General features: G+C 34.4%; 1 protein-coding gene across 1 annotated transcript in view; it reads left to right on the top strand.

Moving 5' to 3' along the window:
• The window catches only part of mtus2a (microtubule associated tumor suppressor candidate 2a), a 42,021-nt gene that overhangs the window by 15,297 nt on the left and 7,291 nt on the right, over positions 1–19,433 (top strand). The window contains exons 4-7 of the mRNA XM_067399336.1: positions 6,803–6,961; positions 11,760–11,858; positions 15,475–15,749; positions 19,031–19,097. Of these exons, the coding sequence (XP_067255437.1) occupies positions 6,803–6,961; positions 11,760–11,858; positions 15,475–15,749; positions 19,031–19,097 (600 nt within the window). The remainder of the gene's footprint in view (positions 1–6,802; positions 6,962–11,759; positions 11,859–15,474; positions 15,750–19,030; positions 19,098–19,433) is intronic.

The following is a 19,433-nucleotide window of genomic DNA, read 5'->3' as shown; positions in this document are numbered from 1 at the left end:
TGACCAGACAATGAGTGCTGGAGGAAGTACCATTTAAATAGCAAGCTCAAACAAGATAATTAATCAAACACAGCTGAAACCAAAGCGAACTAATAACCTTGGTAACAAAGAGTGGTGGGAAAATAAGACAAAGGAAACGGAACATAAAGGTGTCAATATTATTTATTTGAAAGAATGAAAAGAGCAGTTTAATTTCTATTTTTGTATTGTTCAACTGGCCGAAGTTGATATGAGATTTAGAAAGTAATTAGTAATACTTAATACAGTACTTTTAGAGAGAGTAATTAGTACAGTAATCACACTGTTGAAGATGTAATTAATGGCTAGTAATTAATTACTTTTTTAGAATAACTTACTTAACACTGACTATAGTCTCAAGATGAGATATGAAATATCCATTTTCTACCTGAACAGGTATTAATGTGGGAACAATCTCTGAGGAGAACATGTGTGAATATTGCCTGAGATCAGCATTGTGTTCTGCACTTGGGAACTTGCAACACTTACATAGCTGTTGAGAAGTGAGAGCAGAGAAAATAAGAGGCAAAATATCAGCATTGAAGTTAACATATATTTTCTTAGTGTAATAGCTAGTACTACCTAGTATGATTGACTTGTTTTGCAATATACTAGTCATCCACTGCTGAACAACTCTGCCAAGTGAACAACTTTCTTATGTCTAGTTGACTTATGTTTTACTACACTGTCTAGTACACTAGTTTTGAAATGCACACTACATTGTGCACACTACCTTATATATTAACTAGTAGGACACGACATAGCATTCTAATTTTGAGGTATACATTACATGTACCTATGCTCATTTTATAGTACACATTACCATTTGCACACTACATAACATTGGCTCAATTTGCATACTCATAGTAAAAGTGTTTACTGGTTAGGGTAAAATATTTTTGAGTGTGTAGTCAGCAGTGTCATTTTAGTATTATTTATAGTATTATAGTATTTATTAATATTTTGAATTAGTTTCTATTTTAATTGTAATAATGTGCTTTTCATTGTTGATACTATTATATTTTAAAAATATTTCTATATAGCTTTAATTATTTTTTATTTTCAAATTTAGTTTTAGTAATTTAATACTTCAGTTTAAACTCTATTTTAGTTAGTTGTCAAGGCAACATTTCTAATTTTCACTTTTTCAAAGTTTTTCATCTAATATTTACATATTATATTTATAACTATTATATTTTTAATAGTTTTAGTGAACTGTAAAAACACTGTATAAGGCAGTACACCTTATTAGAGATTATCACAAATAGAATAAAAAGTATAGTTTATAAAAGTAAATCATCCAAGAACAATTTGCATACTATTTTAATTTAACATACCATAATTTAGGATGTGCCAGTTCTAATCTCACGTATTATTTATGACAAGGAATTCAGATAATACATGTCTCATATTGAGAACACAAGTAGTCTGAAAGGAAAAAACATGGAAGAACGGGACAGAAAAAGAGTTGGAAAAGAGGAAAGGGAATTACAGTAGGAAGGTGTTATAGAAAGTGAGGAGAGGTGAAGAGGGGGAGGTGTGAGAGCACAGATGCCATCGCTCCAGCCCATCTCTGACTCATGCACACTGCTGAGAACAGATGGTTCCTCACACAAACACACCACAGCATACATGCACACTCACATGCATGGGAAACATTCTCACACACTGAACGGATACACTGTTTCACTACAGTTTGGTTGCTCTAGATTGTCTTTGTCTCATTGGTATGTTTAATAAGTGTGCTTCTAAATCCCACATCTCTCTGACGGTCAGATTTGACAGTGGGCAGTCTGTGCTCTAGGTACTGCTGACTCACACACTTACCAAACCGCTGAGCTCTGGATGATCCTACTGTGCAGAGAGATGCTAATGAACTTTTTCTCTATTTTTACCCATAAGGACTGTCTGTATCCTCCTGCCTTCACAAACTCAGCTGTACCGTGTAAAGACTAGCTCTGATTATGATGTACAGTGTATGTGGCCTAGCAATAGCAAGTCATGCATCTATCATATGCATTAGCCTACTCTTAAATATTAATATGACATAATAATGATTTTGAATAACATTACATGTGCCAGTCTGCATTAGCCTATTAGCATTAGCACTGACCTGCTCGCTCATCTTCGTTGTCCTTATTACCACATGTGTCTTAATTCTGTTTATTTCCCTGAAAGCTTTTACAGGATTTTTTTTCTGTGGATGAAGTTTCAAACCAGGCTTTTCTTCCTCCAAATCCCAAGCCATCTCCAGCTCTCTGTTTCAGCTAGCTTCCGTTTCCGTTATCCCTCTTAATCCTCCCAGAGAGAGAGCAAAAGAGAGTGTGTTTCTCAGAGAGCTGCCAGTCCTGTTTAGTATATTTTGCTATTCCAATACCTCCATTTTGAGTTAGGTATTGTGCTATGAGTAGTTATAGACAATAAAAATGAAAAAAAGTGTCTTTTTAGAGTCTATCAATGAGACAGAAATAACCAAAACAATCAGGTAGTACAGGGGTGTTCAACTGGGGGTTCGCAACCTTTAGCGAATTCATGATTGTAATTCTGGGGGTCAGCCAATTATTGTTTGATCTCTGTTTTGGACTGAAAAAGGTTCAAGACCCCTGTTCCAGTACTTTAGTTCACACTACATTGTGTAGTAGTTTTGTATCTAGTGCACAATTCCTAATGTGATAGTGTTTTACTGCACACCACTTTGTAATTTCGTACTGTACTACATTACCTCATGCACACTACCTAATGTCATACTGCACACTACTTTTTGTTCTAGAACTGTACTATGTAGAGCATACAACTTATTGCACATTTCATAACGTCCTGACGGTTTAGTCCATATTATACTTAGTGATAGTGTTGGACAAAACTATCTAGTGCACACTTCCAAATATGGTATTGTTTTATTGCACACCATTTTGTGATTTTGTACTGTATGCTACCTAGTGCACACTACCTAATTTCCCACTGCACTACTGTACTATGTAGAGTACACCTCTTAATATGCTAGTGTTTTACTTTGTTCATTGACCTACACTACCTAGTGCACATTACATAATGTCCTAAAGTTTGGTAACATTTTATTTCGATAGTCGACTTTAGACATTAAACTAACTATAAGTAACTTTGCAACTACATGTCAACTACAAGTCATTAGAGTATTAGTAGACTGTCTGCTTAATAGCTGACACTTTATTGTGATGGTCCCCCAACAGATTTTCTACTGACTATAAATAACTTTGCAAGTACATATCCACTTATTCTACTAACCCGAACCCTAACACAAACCTAACCTAACAGTCTACTAATATTCTGAGAGTTAGTTGACATGTAGTTCCAAAGTTACTTATAGTTAATTGAATGTTTTTAGTGTACAGTGTTTATAGTTTTAGTGTATACTACCTTATGCACTAGATTTGTACTACTCTATCTAGTTCCTAATGTGTTATTTTTACCTAATGTCCTACTGCAGACTACTTTTTGTTCAAATACTGTACTATGTAGAAATGTTTGAGTGCACACTACCTAAAATACCAGTTTTGTTGTTCGTTTTGGCCATTTGTCCACTTCGTGCAATTAGTGCTGAGCAGTGAAGCAGTATTTCTCAGGTCCGTTTGGTATTAGTACTGGAGTGTCACCCATCCTAACGTGTGGCTGTAAGTGGAAGGGTTGGATTTGCATAATGTTTACTTCAAGACATCCTCAGGAGCACCTCTGATGCTCTGTGCTTAATAATGCATTGCAAGCCTCATCTCTTAATGGGTCACTGCTGTGTTCACCAGGTCTGATTTTTCATTCTGATTGTCTCTCTGTGCCATCTAAATGTCGGTAGATGTGGAATAACCTTCTGTGCTTGAATAACATCTGGTTCCATCACATTTCCTCTTTACTGATAAGCCATCCCAATCCTTATCATTAATATGAGCTTTTTCCTCCCAGATATTTGCATTCTTCTTGCATCTTTTTGCTTTCTATTTTCACTTCTTTGTCTCTCTTTTCTTTCTAGTGGTCTTATCAGTGGTGATTTAACCACCTAGGACTTATTTTATCTTCTCCCAAGTCTATCATTTATTTCTCTAATAGTGGCATCCAACGTGGAGTGCATTCATGTTCTCTCCTCCTTCCCAACACAATGTTTTCCTCCATCCCTGCTAAAATCCTTTCTTTGCTTTTGTCTTATGACATTATATATGTCTCTGTTGGCCAGAAGGCCAGAGAAGAAGTGCTGAATATTTGGTTCTGCCTTCCTCACAAGCTGAATTTTATCCACACCAGCACTGCATTAAATTAATCTTCTGTTATTTTTCGCATTACCTTCTGGTGCATGATACATTATTCAGCTCAAACAGAATTGTATATTTTTATTACTCATATTAAGGTGAGAATTTGTCTTCATTATGATCAAAATGTCAGCAGCATTTTAAATTCATGTGTGAATTGCTTCTCTGTATTTCCAGGATTTTAAATCTCTGTATGTGTATGTGTGTGTGTGTGTGTGTGTGTGTGTGTGTGTGTGTGTGTGTGTGTGTGTGTGTGTGTGTGTGTGTGTGTGTGTGTGTGTGTGTGTGTATAAGCTTTTTTTCATTTTTAAAGAAGATTAATGTGATCTTAGTCAATTTATTCCATATTTATCAAATGTTCACTAACCAATTGTACTCTTTGCTGAACTAACTAAATTCATTCGAGATTTCCCTTAATTAAAAACAAATTAGTCAACAACTCAAGCACTAACAGCATATGAATATAAACACACCTGCAGATGATAGTTGGGTTCAGTATGTAAAAACACTGCTGCATGTGTGAATAGAAAAGTTCAGTGAACTAGAGCGAGAGATAGAGAGAGAGAGAGGCTAAATCCTTCAGCATCGTAAATCAGAATGTAAATCCTGTAATGCTGTGTTACTACAATGCACACTGACAGTGATTTATGTGACAGATAGAATTTTAAGAATTCAGGAAATATATTTTTCTGAATTAAATATCTGACTTGTCAAATTTTACTGTTGACTGCATTCAATAATATATATATGTACATGTAAATATTTCTTAAATATATTTGTATGTTTGTGTATTTATATATACATAATAAATATACACAGTACACATATATTATGTAAACACAAATTTTTATTTTGGATGCAAATAATCACGATTAATCGTTTGACAGCACTACTTACAACCTGTTATTTTTTAAATTGTTTTTTGTATCTGACCAATTTAATTTGATTTAATTTTTTTTTTTTTTATGTTTAATTCTGGAAAATAATAAAACCGCATCCAGATTTTCAACTATAATAAGACAATTTCCAAAATTTGTAATCGGTTTGCAAATGCATCAAATCTCATTTAAAATAAATACACAAACAAACTGCTCATGTAATGTTAGAAGTTGCCGATGTGGTCTGTTATTAAGCCATTTTATTAATAGGAAAAATATATAATAAATTAAATAAATATATGTTTTTACTTTATTATTTTGTTTTTTATTTATATATTTCTTTGTTTTTAAGTCTCAGATATCTTGTACTTTGTTCATAAAAAGTGATTTATGTAGAGCGTGATGCTTTCTACTGACTTTTAACAGTAGATATTTTAGGTGCAAAAAAGTGATCCAACTCACACAAGTAAAATGCTCCCATCATTTTGGTGATTATGTAAATCCAGAGGGCTGATGAAACTGTAAAAAAAATCTTAAGGATTTATTCTCTGTGCTACTAACCCAGTTCCATACAATGCAAGCAGTTAACTGGTTCTCACAGAGATTTGGGGGAGAATCCACCAATGAGCAGCGAGGTTTATTTCCCGCAGCCAATCAAATGCGTCTCTCAGCTGCTTTGTACCTTAACATCTCCCGCTGTGAGAGCTGGAGGGCTGTGTAGCACTTCCTGCTGTTTTCGAAACTCCATTTCTGCAGCCAAAACTTTGTTCCAGTTCTTTACCCTTATCAAATCATCCTCAAATTGCCTTTACTGCAGGATATTCGTACTATAGATGAGAATAAGTGATTCTGTTAGTGTGGTTATGTTTAATGCCCATAGAAAGGCTATATTTCACGCTAACAAAATCTCTTTGAATTTACGGCAGTTGTCGGCTGCTGTCTCTGAATGTCTCATCAGGTTACATGGGAGTCATAAAATATGGTATTTAAAAACACTTATGACAGTGTACTGTCAGCATTTCTGCATCTGTCTGCTCTTCTCTGTTCCTGGAATCCTCTCTCAGCACTTCATAAATCATAGAGATAACACAGCAGCAGAGCAGCATTCTGTATGGGCTCCTGAGAATGGGTCTGAAAGTAAGCTAAAATTGAGAAGAAAGTGTCTTTCAAAGGACCCGTAATATAAAAGTGCCTATGTGATTTGTGAAATCTGTTATGGCTCATTGAAGAGATAGTATATCTTGAGTTTTTTTTCTTTTTCTTTTACATGGTAAGCAGTTCTTGTTTTATTGCAGCATTTGGTCTTATTGAGCTGGGCGGCGGTTATTGATCAAGCCTAGAGTGGGATGAACAGATGGTCTAAGTTCAGTTGTGGGGTTAATGAGCAGTTAGATGAATTCTCATCCACCACAGATGATGAATAATGTGCTCAGATAGAAGCAGAGTGAGACAGCAAAGGTGAGAGAGAGATGAGCACAGACTGATTAAGCATTCACAGTAAATCAGAGAATGACCTGCAGTATTCAGTGTCTAGACTACTGTGAGATGCACAATGAATTATATGCAGTTCAATTGTAGAGCAAAAAAAAAGTCCACATTAAGAGATTTTTCTCTTTTTTGGATGCTTTTCAGGTCCCAACAATATAAATGATGAGCCACCGTTTCACCGTGTCACCACGTCGCCCCCTGAAGAGGGATCCAGAGCACCCTGCCGCAGCACCCCTCAACCCCCCAACACTCCTGCACCCACACGCCGCTCCCTACTGCCCCCTCCTCGAAGCTCCCCCGTGGGTAGGTGGACCAAACTTATGCTGCTTGATACTGCAAACTGGTATTTCTTACTATATTATTTTAATGTATTTTCTTAACTGACCTCTTACAAAGACCCAGCCCCTTTAGTTTTCTGTTGCTACGTCCGACAAGCCATGCCGATCTCTCGCCACACATAATGTTCTCACGCAGTGAAAAATACATCGTGGAGCAAAGAGGACACTGACAACGTGTCGACAGACAAGACAGAGCAGGTTACTTTTGATATGAAACGAAGTCTAAAATTTTGTCATTTTTAAAGAAATTTAAACAATAAATATCATTTTGTGGCTCTTTAATGTGTCGTGACAGATCGCTGTAGCGCTTCAGTTCAAGCGGCTCGTGAACCGTTCATGTCTTCCTACTAGTTCATTTATAGCATCAAATAAACATGAATGAACATCATAAGGAATGTTGTTTCAATTGTGGAAAGACATCAGTACACAGCATTTTTCAAGTTCAAGTCCACCTACGTTAATCTACTAACTCCCCTGACTGCTTTGTTGGACAAAATGGCAGATTCGGCATTATGATTGGTTAGATCGCCTGTCAATCAAACTCCTGGCAAAGGGTCAGTTATAAATACACTGGTGTGTAGCGCAAACAGTTTTACAGTGTACTGCACTTTGATATTCTTCTCGTTACTTCTCTATAGCGGCTAAAAAATGGGAAGTCTCGCACATTCACAGAAAACACCTTACTTACGCATTGAAAAATAAGGTGGATATATTACAAGTTGCTCTCTGATAAGTATGCATTTGAATTAGTATGCACTACAAAAGGTACACTATAAAACATTTGGACTTAGTTGGCTAGTATGCGCTTCAATGTGCACTATAAGGAGTATGAAATTTAGCTAGTATGACTTTCAATGAGTATGCACTCTAGGAAGTATGCTCTAAACAAGACTAATTTCATTGGAATGCACTACAAATAGTGATTTTCAGCCAGTACTACAACAAGCATGTGTTTAAACAAGTACGCACCACAGGAGGTATGCACTTCTACAAGTATGTGTTTCAACTAGCATGTGTTACACAAATATGTACTTCAGCTAGTATATGCTTACGCTATAAGAATTAACTTCTAATTGTTTATATTACAAGCTGCTCTCTGATAAGTATGCACTTTAACTAGTATGCACTACAAAACGTATGTTCTTCACTAAGTGTACACTGTAAAACATATGGACTTAGTATGCTAGTATGTTCTTCAGTAAGAATATACTACGAGTTTGAAATTTAGCTAGTATGAATTTCAATAAGTATGCACTACAAGATGTATGCTCTAAACAAGACTAATTCCATTAGAAGGCTGAATGCACTACAACTAATGTGATCTTCAACAGTACTATAACAAGCATGTTTCAACAAGTATGCACTATAAGTGTTTTAGACTACTAGAAGTATATGTTTCAACTAGTATGTAGATTTCAAATAGTTTTACATTAGAACTACTGGGTCTCCACCAAATATGCCTTTAAACTAGTATGTACTTAAAGTTTTCTTTGCTTGTTTCTTCATAATTCAGGTTGAATTTAGTTCAGTTGGCATTGAAATATTGAGGTTGCATTCTTCCTCCAGTGCCAGAAGTGACCTGTCAAATGTCATGATGAATTCTCCAACAGCAGCTCTAGTTTGAAGACAGACCTCCACTGATGCATCGACACAGTGCTGAGACTGTACTTGTCAGGCATGAGAAAACAGTGCTACCTCCCTGTCCATGTCCTCTACAGAGTCATTAATCTCCTCTGTGTGTGTGAATAATGGGACAGTCCAGTTGGGGGGTGTCGCAGCCTATGTTTAGTCAAGACTGAAATGCAGACTTTACCTTGAAAAAACACCCTTTCTTGGTGTTCAAGAAGTAGGCCATCCGGACTCATTCATCTTAAGCCCAGCACAGGGAAAGTGGCTTGTCTACTTTCATGTGCTGTACACACTTATTGAAGCACATACTTTTTAAAGTGCATGCTAGTTGACATGCATACTTCTAAGTTCTAGTGCAAACATACTTCTTGTTGTACTGGTTGACGGTCTCTCTAGTTGTAGTACTTTCTAATGGGAATAGTCTGGTTTACAGCATATTACTTGTAATGCATACTTACTGAAGTGCATTCTAGCTAAATTTCATACTCGTTATGATGGATTCCTGTTAAAGTGCATGCTAAGTCTGTTTTATAGTGCACACTTTTTGAAGCACATACTTATTGTAGTACATACTAGTTGAAGTGCATACATATTATAGTGCCAGTGATTGTAATGTAAACTGTGATGTCCATACAGCGTATACTAGCTAAAGTACATATAATGCATACTAGTTGAAATTAATACTTCTGATAGTCTATACATCTTGTAGTGCATATGAAACACATGCTTGTTCTAGTACTGTTTGAAGATCACTCTAGTTGTAATATTCTCTAATGGAATTAGTCTTGTTTAGAACATACTTCTTTGTAGTGCATGCATACTCATTTAAGTGCATACTAGTTATTAAATTGCAAACTCCTAGTGTATTCTTATTAAAGCACTATAGCTAAACTCTGTACATTTGTATAGTGCACACTTATTAAAACATACTCCTTGTAGTGCATACTTATTGGAAAGTGATTTAAACTATTGGAAGTCCATTCTTATAGTGTATATTAGTTGAAGTACATATTTGTGTAATGCATGCTAGTTGAAATGATTACTTGTAGTAGTGCATACCTCTTGTAATGCACTTTTTGAAGTGCTTGCTTGTAGTACTGAAGATTACTCTAGTTGTATTGTATTCTGTTGGAATTAATCTTGTTTAGAGCACACATGTTGTAGTGAATACACACATTAAAGTGCATACTAGCTGAATTTCACATACTTGTTTGCAATCACCTATTTATCTCAGCTCTATTAGGCCGATGATTAATAAGTAATCATCCGATTAAAGTAAGTGATGAAGCATTGTTCATGCTGGTGACATTACAGAATAGCTTTTTCCTCCTGCCTAAAGGATAATGTGGCTATTAAGATGCCCTGATCCTCCTCTTTTCTCCTCATCTCCCTTTTTTTATAACCTGTTCCCCTTTGTCTCAAGTGTTGTTATTATTTCTGTCACATTTTCGATGTCACATTTTCCGATCCTTAACCACAGCTTTTAGAGCATATAGCTCTGCCTGCTGCTTCCCTCTTTGTCATCCTGACAAAATCTCCAGCACCCTGGAGGCACAAAAGGCTTCATGGAGTACCGATTTAGGGTTAGCATGCTGTCTAGGTAGTGAGCAATTTCTTGAGATCCTGCTGTTGAAAAACAGTTCAGAGATCCTGTGCAGCTGTCATATTACTCACATGAATCTAAGGAAACCGAGTATTCATAACACACATGCAGGCTTTAGGCTGCCATACTTGAGTTAAGCATACTCACATGCACCCACCCATGGTGCACCAGTACCTCTGATGCCGTAGGTGCTGTCTCAGCATGGGGGGTGGGGTAGAAGTGTGGTCCAAGGGAGGAGGGTGTCCATTGGGATTCTAGAGGGGTGTCTATGGCTGTCTGCTACATGTCGAAATGAGCTGGCATTAATTAGGTGCCCTGGGACCCCTGTTGCAATGTGATGTTTGTGTGTGTGCTGTGTTGGGGGAAAGTAAGCCAAAAGCAGCAACCCCAAAAACATACACACCCCCTTCTGTTGTGAGATGGGAGATTGGAAACAAGCTCCCACCCACCATTATCTTCAATCATTTCCTATAATTCCATAGGCAGCGCCAGTGTCTACGTATCTGTTCGGGTGATATCATGAAGAATAATAATATACTAATTAGTAGTAATTTGTGGATTTTGGAATCATAAAGTGCTGGAATTCCTGTGTGTATGTGTGTATATGTATATATATATATATATATATATATATATATATATATATATATATATATATATATATATATATATATATATATATATATATATATATACACACACACACATATATACTGTATATATGTGTTCAACAAGGCTGCATTTATTTAATCTAAATACAGTAAAATATATATAAAATATAACAATATTTTTATTATTTATTTATTTATTTTATTTTATGTTTAAAATGTATTAATGTAATTGATCCTTCAGAAATCATTCTAATATGCTGATTGGTGCTCAAGAAACATTTATTTTTATTATCAATGTTGAAAACAGTTTTTTTCTTTGATTAATGAAAAGTTCAAAAGATCGCCATTTATTTGAAAATGAAATCTTTTGTAACATTATTAATGTCTTTGTCACTTCTGATCAATTTAATGCATCCTTGCTGCATAAAATAAATTTTTCAAAACAATCTTACATAGATACAATAGTAATATTATATTAATATTTGTCCATTTTAAATTATGAACATCAGGGTTTTTTTCTACATTCTTTTCAATCAGTTTGGGCTGACCACATATCTGGGATTTGTGAGATAGATTTTTTAATATATTTATACTGTATTCTGTACTGTATGTGCATGGATGCCTGCAGCCTCTCAGAATGTCATATCGTCCAGCCCGTGTGGCGAGCAGACCCTGGCAGCGGCGCTATTTTGTGGTTGGCTGCCTCTTATTGGAATCGATCCATGGACCACAAAGACCATATTATGAGGAGAAAGATACGAAAAGAGATGGAAAAAAGGGGGGTGGTTAATGTTGCGAATACATTCATGGATTTACAGTCACATGCACTATGTGTGTGTGCCCCAAGTGAATGTCCTTTAATTCAGGTAACCTCCTACACTGCCATTAACTCATGTACCGATGTCTTTCTTTATCTATAGCATCCCGTAAGGAATTCCAGAAGAGTTCTGATGGCACCCGTTCATCTCTCTCTTCCCCTAAGAGACTCGCTGTAGTGTCTCCTAAACCACAGTCTCCAGGTAACCAACCAAGACAAAGATCAACCCAAGATATTGCTTTCCTTTCATAACTGTCCCCTGCTGCTCTACAGAGTACAGTGCTTCCATTAGATGATGTCACACTATTGGATAAATCTCATCTGATGCTCACATCTCCACTGTAACCTTCCTTATTTTTCTCTCTATACACACACCAACAGAATGAGAGAGTACTTCATATAATCAGTGTTGCCACTGGGGTCAAGTTCAGCTGTCATATTGAACAAAACATAACAATTCTCAGTATTCATTCACCCAGTCCTTAGCATTTGATCCCCACAATACTGTCTGTATCCCTCATGGGGTGTAAATTAAAGGGGTTAGTTCACCCAAAAATTAAAAATCTGTCATTAATTACTCACCCTTGTGTCGTTCCACATCTGTAAGACATTCGTTCATCTTCAGAACACAAATAAAGATATTTTTTTAATGAAATCTGAGAGCTTTCTCTCCCTCCATAGAGATCCAACGCAACTACCACTTTCAAGGCCCAGGAAGATAGTAAAGACATCATTAAAATAATCCATTTGACTCCAGTGGTTTAACCTCAATTTTATGAAGTGACTCAAGTGCTTTATTTGCACACAAAAAAAAAAAACAATTTACTACTTTGTTTACAAAAATGTTGATCTGCAATGCTCCCAAGTGCATCACAATGCGTGCAAGTTGTGTTTAGACTCGTACGTCAACACAGCACACATGCGAGAGTGTTCACGAGAGCATCACAACGCATGCGTTTTGTGTTCATGCATAGATGACCTTGTGTGAACACACTTTGGATAATATTATTTTGTAAATAAAGTGGTAAAATATGTTATTTTTGCTAGGGCTGTGACGGTAGGCATGACAACTGCACCACCGCGGTCGTGGAGGGTCACCGGGGGTAGTGTTTTATATATATATTTATATATATATACATTTCAGAGGTCGCGTTAACCGAAAATTTTCCGTCATTGATGGAATTTTTTTAGCAGTGACGGAAAAAAATCTGCAGCCCGTCCGTCATTTTGACAGATTATGTAGCTTGTGACTGTAATTCCCACCCCTGTCCAGTAGGTGGTGAGTGCGCTCCAGTGTGGCAGCAGAGCGCGAGTTCAGTCTCTAGAATAAAATGAAAACAATGCGCTTGATTACACACAAATGAGCATCCTAGTTTAAGTAAATTTTATAATAATAAAGTTACTTACGCTTACTTACATAATTAAGTTATTTTTCTTGCTGACTATGAGTTTATGGTCAACGAATGGCTTTTCTGAAGTATTACGTGACATTGTTTGCAACACTGTTGACTGACGTGATACAGATTTCGGTAAGCTACGTTACTGTATCTTTCAACATTTTTTTTATTTTCATACACGTTTATTTCGTTAAAGAGGCAAGGATGATCGCATTCACTCACAATCCGTGACAAGTGTTCAAGATGAAAACTGAAAAGTGATGCAGTCTTTGTACAACTTTCTTCTCATAACATAAATAAATGCATAGCTTATGCCTGTTTGCTTATCCTGTAAGTTCGTGAATAAAAATAAAAATGAAATCAGAAGCTATTAAATGTCTTATCATTAAAATATAAAGATTAAAATGACGGGTAATTATTGATTATGATGGATTTTATCTTACGATCCTGTGCAATAAAATGACGGCGAAACGCAAGTCTAACGTAACCTCTGATTTTTATATATATATATATATATATATATATATATATATATATATATATATATATATATATATATATATATATATATATAGCCTATATATAAAACCACCGCAACACCGGCGGTTGTTAGTGATTTACCACCGCGATTGTAAAAATTTGCGACAGTCACAGCCCTAATATTTTGCACAAATAAAGCACTCGCGTCACTCTTTTAGAAATAATATTTTCTCTCCCTTTCAAATCAAGTCCTGCCTGCAGGACATTAAAAAAATGAAAAATGAATCTTTGCCCTCTTGCTTTCTTTGTCTTCCTGATGAGCAAAGAATACACCAAACATCAATTCCGCCCACCTTACTACCTGAAAAGCATATTTTCTCTTTGTTGTCATAGAGACTGTTTCTCAGGCCAAAGATTAAGCCTCTTTAGGAGGATGGTGGCTGGTGTGTGTGGAGGACTGGATTGTCTTGAGTCAGTATAATGTTTATAAATGTTTATTTAAAAAGATGCTAGTTTAGTACAGGAACATCATTTTGATTAGAGCTCTTTGATATTGTCTAACTTTATACATTACCATTCAAAAGTTTGGGGTTGGTTTGATTTTTTTTTTTTTAAGGAGTCTCTTATGATCACCAAGGCATTTCTTTGATCAAAGTAAGAGCAGTAATATTGTGAAATATTAAAATTATAATTTAAACTTTTTTATATTTTAGTATATTTTAAAATGTAATGTTTTCCTGTGAGGGCAAAGCTGAATTTTCAGCATCATTACTCCAATCTTCGGAGTCACATGATCCTTCAGAAATCATTCTAATATGCTGCTCAAGAAACATTTCTTATAACATCATGATTTTTCAGGATTTTTTGATGAATAGAACAGCATTTATTTGAAATAGAAATCTATTTATAACATTATAAATGTATTTACTGTCTCGTTTGATCAATTTAATATGTCCTTGCTGAATAATTTCTTTAAAAATTCTTACTGACTCCAAACATTTGTACGATAATGTATTTCCACATTTCTATACAGTATGCAGTCTAAAATGAATGTAGGACAGCCATAGAGATGTATATAGAGGTTAATTCAATACCTAATATGTCAGTAAAGGGCATTGAAAAAATTTGATGCCAGTCATTAACAAACAAATTGCTTGCACACTCAACACTAAGGACAACAATGACTCCATTGCAGCAATTAGCAGCTCTACACAGACTAGTATTTTTTCTGAAGATTAGTTTCTACAGTAAGGATGGCCGTAAATCATCCTGTCATTCCCTTTGGCTCATTGTGTTTGTTGAATTCATCAAGAGATGAATGCTAACACACAGCTGCAGTAGGAACAAAAACATTAGCTGCTATTAGCATTAGCATGAGTAGTGCTTCAGTTTAGATTGCTTTCTTATCTTGAAGCACATTAAAATACATGCCTTGCTTTTATATTTTATTACTGCAAAATATTTGACCTTTATGCTAGTTTTGAGTTTATCTCTACATAGCATAAATAAATGATAATGTCTTTATGTAATTTACATGAGGGCTTCATCTGTCTTGGTGTGACTAATCTATACATCCTTTGCAATGCATATATTGTGAATTGCAGGCATTCTATTATTGTGTACATGAACTATAAGATTTGTTATGGTTTGTTTAGCTGCTCTGCCATTAGCTGTGGGTCACATACATAATTTTAACATTACAATGAAACAAATCTAGTCTTTGAATAGTCTATTTGCTTTACTTATAGAGTATTCACATAATCCAGTTAGGTATAAAAATTATGGTAAAGCCTTATGTAAATTGTTTCATGGTTGTTAAGCGCACAGGACTCCCTGGAGTGTCTTAGCATTACGGAGGCTATTTTATTCACACGGGGCAGTTCTGAGATGAGTTTAATGAAATTGATTTTTTAGTGCTCTTTCTCGTGTTTCCCACTTTAGTCCTTCAGAGGCAACAGAGGGCAACAGTGGCAGTCCGAGGCTCAAGCATCCAGATTTTGCCTCGTACTGGCTCTCCAGGCCCAGAGAAAAAAAGAGAAGAAGAGCAGAAGAAAGAAAAAGAGCGAAGTGAAGCAAAGAGACATGAGGAGTTGCAGCTCTTGCAAAGTCGCTGTGAAGAACAGGCCAGGCAACTACAGGCTCTTCACACAGAACTAAAGAAAACCAGCCTGGGTCTCGAGGTCTTTGTCATCTGCACTCAGCACTTCTCCCTAAAGGTATTTTATTGCAGACATCATCATGTAAAAATCACATTTTCTTTCAAATGTGACTGAATCATTGGGAGTTGGGCATACTCTGATAATTTTTTATTGTTACCACTTTACATATTTTAGAATCCTAATAAAGTCTATGAAACTATGAAATAAAACAAACAATTTTATTTTATTTAATTCATATTAAAGTTAAATATTATATTATATTATATTATATTATATTATATTATATTATATTATATTATATTATATTATATTATATTATATTATATTATATTATATAACAATGTCATATGGACATATGGACACAATTTCATATGGATGGTCATACTTTATTATAACTACTTTAAATATTTTATAATCATAATAAAGTCATCAACTATGAAATGAAACAACTAATTTTATTTTTATTTTATTATTCATAGTAAAGTTTACAAAAATGTATTATATTATATTATATGAACACATATGCTCATTCTTTATTATTACAAATTTTAGAATCATAATAAAGTCACCAAAACTATGAAATAAAACAATTATTTTATTCTATTTTATTTTTATTATTCCTAATAAAGTCATAAAAATTATATTATGTTATATTATATTATATGGACACATATGCTCATTCTTTATTATTACTAATTTAAACATTTAGAATCATAATAAAGTCATCAAAACTATGAAAAAAAATATTATTTTTTTTATTTTTTTATTTTTATTATTCCTAATAAAGTCACAGAATTTATATTATATTATATTATATTATATTATATTATATTATATTATATTATATTATATTATATTATATTATATTATATTATATTACCCTTAAACCAATGAACTTGCACAAGATCATTTTTATTATCTGCATTTCTCCTTTGATGGCTTGCTTCTTAATGTAGTTTACTAATAAACCTAAATGTGAATGTAAATATGGACATTGCTTGTACTTTATTACTACTTTATACATTTTAAAATGATAATAAAGTCATTAAAACTGTGAAATAAAACAATTATTTTACTTTATACAGTACAGTCCAAAGGTTTGGAACCACTAAGATTTTTTATGTTTTTAAAGATTTGTCTGCTCACCAAGGCTACATTTATTTAATTAAAAATACAGTAAAAACAGTAATATTGTGAAATATTATTACAATTTAAAATAACTGTTTTCTATTTGAATATATTTCACAAAGTTATTTATTTCTGTGATGGCAAAGCTGAATTTTCAGCATCATTACTCCAGTCTTCAGTGTCACATGATCCTTCAGAAATCATTCTAATATGCTGATCTGCTGCTCAAGAAACATTTAATGTGTACAATTGTACAAAATTTTTGTGTACAATATTTTTTTCAGGATTATTTGATGAATAGAAAGTTCAAAAGAACAGTGTTTATCTGAAATCTAATCTTTTGTAACATTATAAATGTCTTTACTGCCACTTTTGATTGATTTAGTGCATCCTTGCTGAATAAAAGTATTCATTTCTTTAATTTCTTTTCAACAAAATAAAAATAAAAATTCTTACTGACCCCAAACTTTTGAACGGTAGTGTATAATGCTACAGAAGCTTTGTATTTCAGATAAATGCTGTTCTTTTGAACTTTCTATTCATCAAGGAATCCTGAAAAAAAAAGTACACAACTGTTTTCAACATTGAAAATAATCATAAATGTTTCTTGAGCAGCAGATCAGCATATTAGAATTATTTCTGAAGGATCATGTGACACAAGACTGGAGTAATGATGCTGAAAATTCAGCTTTGCATCACAGGAATAAATTACTTTGTCAAATATATTTAAATAGTACACAGTTATTTTAAATTGTAATAATATTTCACAATATTACTGTTTTTTTTACTGTATTTTTAATTAAATAAATGTAGCCTTGGTGAGCAGACGAAACTTCTTTTAAAAACATAAAAAATCGTAGTGGTTCCAAACTTTTGGACTGTACTGTGTATATATATATATATATATATATATATATATATATATATATATATATATCCCAAAGATGCTGTTTTCGAAATGTATTGTTGTAGCAGATACGGTCTATCGATCATGATTCACAGTACACTAACTACATTGACATCCCTCATGGCACAAACCCTGCGATCAAAATATTTGATCAAGGGCACAATGATGTTACAGTCTTCACATGTCACCACTACGTGAGATGTTTGTGTTACCATGCCAAAGCCTCAACCACTACAATTTACTGACATACTGCCTCCTTGAACTGACACATCCAATCTATCCCCACTGCAAACTGAACACTCAACAACAAAAAAACAAATAACAGCCTTTATCTAATCTATCATGAATGGAAGGATGAGGTAACCGTGTGCAAGAGCAAACCGTTGAGTCACTGTTTTCACAAAGAATCACAACAAGCATATCATTGTCTCTTTAGGATGAATCACATATGTTGCTGTCCTTATTTGTGATTCGCTCTGGATAAAAGCATCTGCTAAATGAATAAATAATGTAAATAAAAACAATTTTAGAAGGACAGTGCCCCCTGCTGTCCATTACTGAATGTTTGCCTAAATCATTCATCATGAAAAAAACAAAACATTTGCACATAGTTGCCTCTAAAATGCCTCTGCATACTAATTCCAGACAAACTTAAACAAGTCAGTGAGGGGTCTGAAACATGATGGCTTAAAAAAAAAACTCTATATGTTTCAGCCTAATTCCCACACATACATTAATATGAATTGCATTCCTCTCCTCCAAATGCACTCCTGTTTGACTGTTTAGCAGTAAAAGGGTTTACGGATAGAAGCTGGGTGTCAGTAACCTGCCAATTCCTCCCACGCCTGGGAACTCTAATATGAAGCAAGCCACATTTTATTAGTTTCTATAGTGCATGTTTCATTTCTAAGTGCTTTGCATTATCAGGGTGGTATACTGTGTATTTTCTGTACTGTCTGCTGTTAAATGCACACTAGAGAGTTAATGTTTCTGCAGCATTGTATCAATTTATTTCTTGTTCGTCATCTTACATTCAGAGACATCTCTTTGTGTTGGATTTTTTTAGTTTATAATGTTTGTCAGTTTCAAACACAACACTAGGTACTACAAAAACGAGGATGGAAAATGTTCCCCATGAGCAAAGAAGTTAAATAAACAAAATAGAATTAAAATCAATATTCATAAATAATGAAAATAAAAATATTTGACTGGTTTTGCAGTAGGGTTCGAAGATATAGATGTCAATGGAAAACGTGCCTTGAGTAATATTGTAAAAGCAGATGTGTGTTATTTTTTGTTTCAGAGTGAAAGTGCTGAGGAGAAGGAGAGAGAGTTGACACAGGAACTCAGTCGGATTCAGAATGAAGTGGGTGAGTGTCCAGAAACTTCTAAGAAAAAAACAGTGGCCAGTTGCATAATTGGCTTAGACTAGTCTAACATTTTAGTCATCTTTCTTTTTTCTTTAAGACTGTTTATATGTCAGGGATGTTTGGTCTGTGTTTCTGTAGCACTTTGAGTTGGTTTGTCTCTGTTTTGTTCAGTTGTTATCCTGTTAGTTGGTTTGCACTGTTTCTAGATCAGTTTCCTTTGTCTGAGTTCATTAGTTACCCTGGTTTTTGATTTCTCTCATTTGTCACACTTGTTTAATTAGTTACCTGCTTTATTGCCTAGTATTTTACCATGTGTATATATATAGCCCTCAGTTT

This window comes from Chanodichthys erythropterus, chromosome 10 (assembly GCF_024489055.1).
Source record: "Chanodichthys erythropterus isolate Z2021 chromosome 10, ASM2448905v1, whole genome shotgun sequence".
NCBI lineage: Eukaryota > Metazoa > Chordata > Actinopteri > Cypriniformes > Xenocyprididae > Chanodichthys > Chanodichthys erythropterus.
Note: the sequence above shows the minus strand (reverse complement) of the source record. Positions and strands in the feature narration are given on the sequence as shown.